The following is a 1,380-nucleotide window of genomic DNA, read 5'->3' on the forward strand; positions in this document are numbered from 1 at the left end:
ATGACGGGACAGGTGAGAAGAGACATGACGACACTGATGAGAAGAGACATGACGGACACAGGTGAGAAGAGACATGGCGGGACAGGTGAGAAGAGACATGACGAGACAGATGAGAAGAGACATGACGAGACAGATGAGAAGAGACATGACGAGACAGGTGAGAAGAGACATGACGGGACAGGTGAGAAGAGACATGACGACACAGATGAGAAGAGACATGACGAGACAGATGAGAAGAGACATGACGAGACAGATGAGAAGAGACATGACGAGACAGATGAGAAGAGACATGACGAGACAGGTGAGAAGAGACATGACGAGACAGATGAGAAGAGACATGACGAGACAGATGAGAAGAGACATGACGGACACAGGTGAGAAGAGACATGACGGGACAGGTGAGAAGAGACATGACGGGACAGGTGAGAAGAGACATGACGGGACAGGTGAGAAGAGACATGACGAGACAGGTGAGAAGAGACATGACGGGACAGGTGAGAAGAGACATGACGAGACAGGTGAGAAGAGACATGACGAGACAGGTGAGAAGAGACATGACGAGACAGGTGAGAAGAGACATGACGGGACAGGTGAGAAGAGACATGACGGGACAGGTGAGAAGAGACATGACGGGACAGGTGAGAAGAGACATGACGGGACAGGTGAGAAGAGACATGACGTGACAGGTGAGAAGAGACATGACGGACACAGGTGAGAAGAGACATGACGAGACAGGTGAGAAGAGACATGACGGGACAGGTGAGAAGAGACATGACGAGACAGGTGAGAAGAGACATGACGGGACAGGTGAGAAGAGACATGACAGGACAGGTGAGAAGAGACATGACGAGACAGGTGAGAAGAGACATGACGGGACAGGTGAGAAGAGACATGACGTGACAGGTGAGAAGAGACATGACGAGACAGATGAGAAGAGACATGACGAGACAGGTGAGAAGAGACATGACGGGACAGGTGAGAAGAGACATGACGGGACAGGTGAGAAGAGACATGACGGGACAGGTGAGAAGAGACATGACGAGACAGGTGAGAAGAGACATGACGGACACAGGTGAGAAGAGACATGACGGACACAGGTGAGAAGAGACATGACGGGACAGGTGAGAAGAGACATGACAGGACAGGTGAGAAGAGACATGACTCACTGAATTCAGAAGGTCATCCAACAGACTACTGGGGCAGATAACTCAGAAGAAACTTCTAACAAATGGCGCCCGTATTTGCTTGACCTCAAGCGTGAATCACCAGCAATGACCTTGCTATTTTAAGGCATACAGAAATGAACTGGAAGACTAACTCGGCGGCATCATGGGGTCAAGAGGTCAGCGAGGGGCGATGACTCTTGTCAAACTGATATGC

The 1,380-nt window shown here is 50.3% G+C and overlaps 1 protein-coding gene across 1 annotated transcript; it reads left to right on the forward strand.

The window, feature by feature from the left end:
- Window positions 1-698: 698 nt before the first annotated feature.
- LOC131940080 (serine/threonine-protein phosphatase 1 regulatory subunit 10-like) lies at window positions 699-1,076 on the forward strand. Its single transcript, XM_059298651.1, has one exon. The coding sequence runs from the start codon at window positions 699-701 to the stop codon at window positions 1,074-1,076; it is 378 nt and encodes a 125-aa protein (XP_059154634.1).
- Window positions 1,077-1,380: the final 304 nt, after the last annotated feature.

This window comes from Physella acuta, unplaced genomic scaffold, assembly GCF_028476545.2.
Source record: "Physella acuta isolate Inbredline_101_S28 unplaced genomic scaffold, ASM2847654v3 ptg000021l, whole genome shotgun sequence".
Taxonomy (NCBI): Eukaryota; Metazoa; Mollusca; class Gastropoda; family Physidae; genus Physella; species Physella acuta.

Excerpts from the sequence above, each read along its gene's own strand:
- LOC131940080 (XM_059298651.1), top strand. The coding sequence starts at position 699 with ATGACGGACACAGGTGAGAAGAGACATGACGAGACAGGTGAGAAGAGA.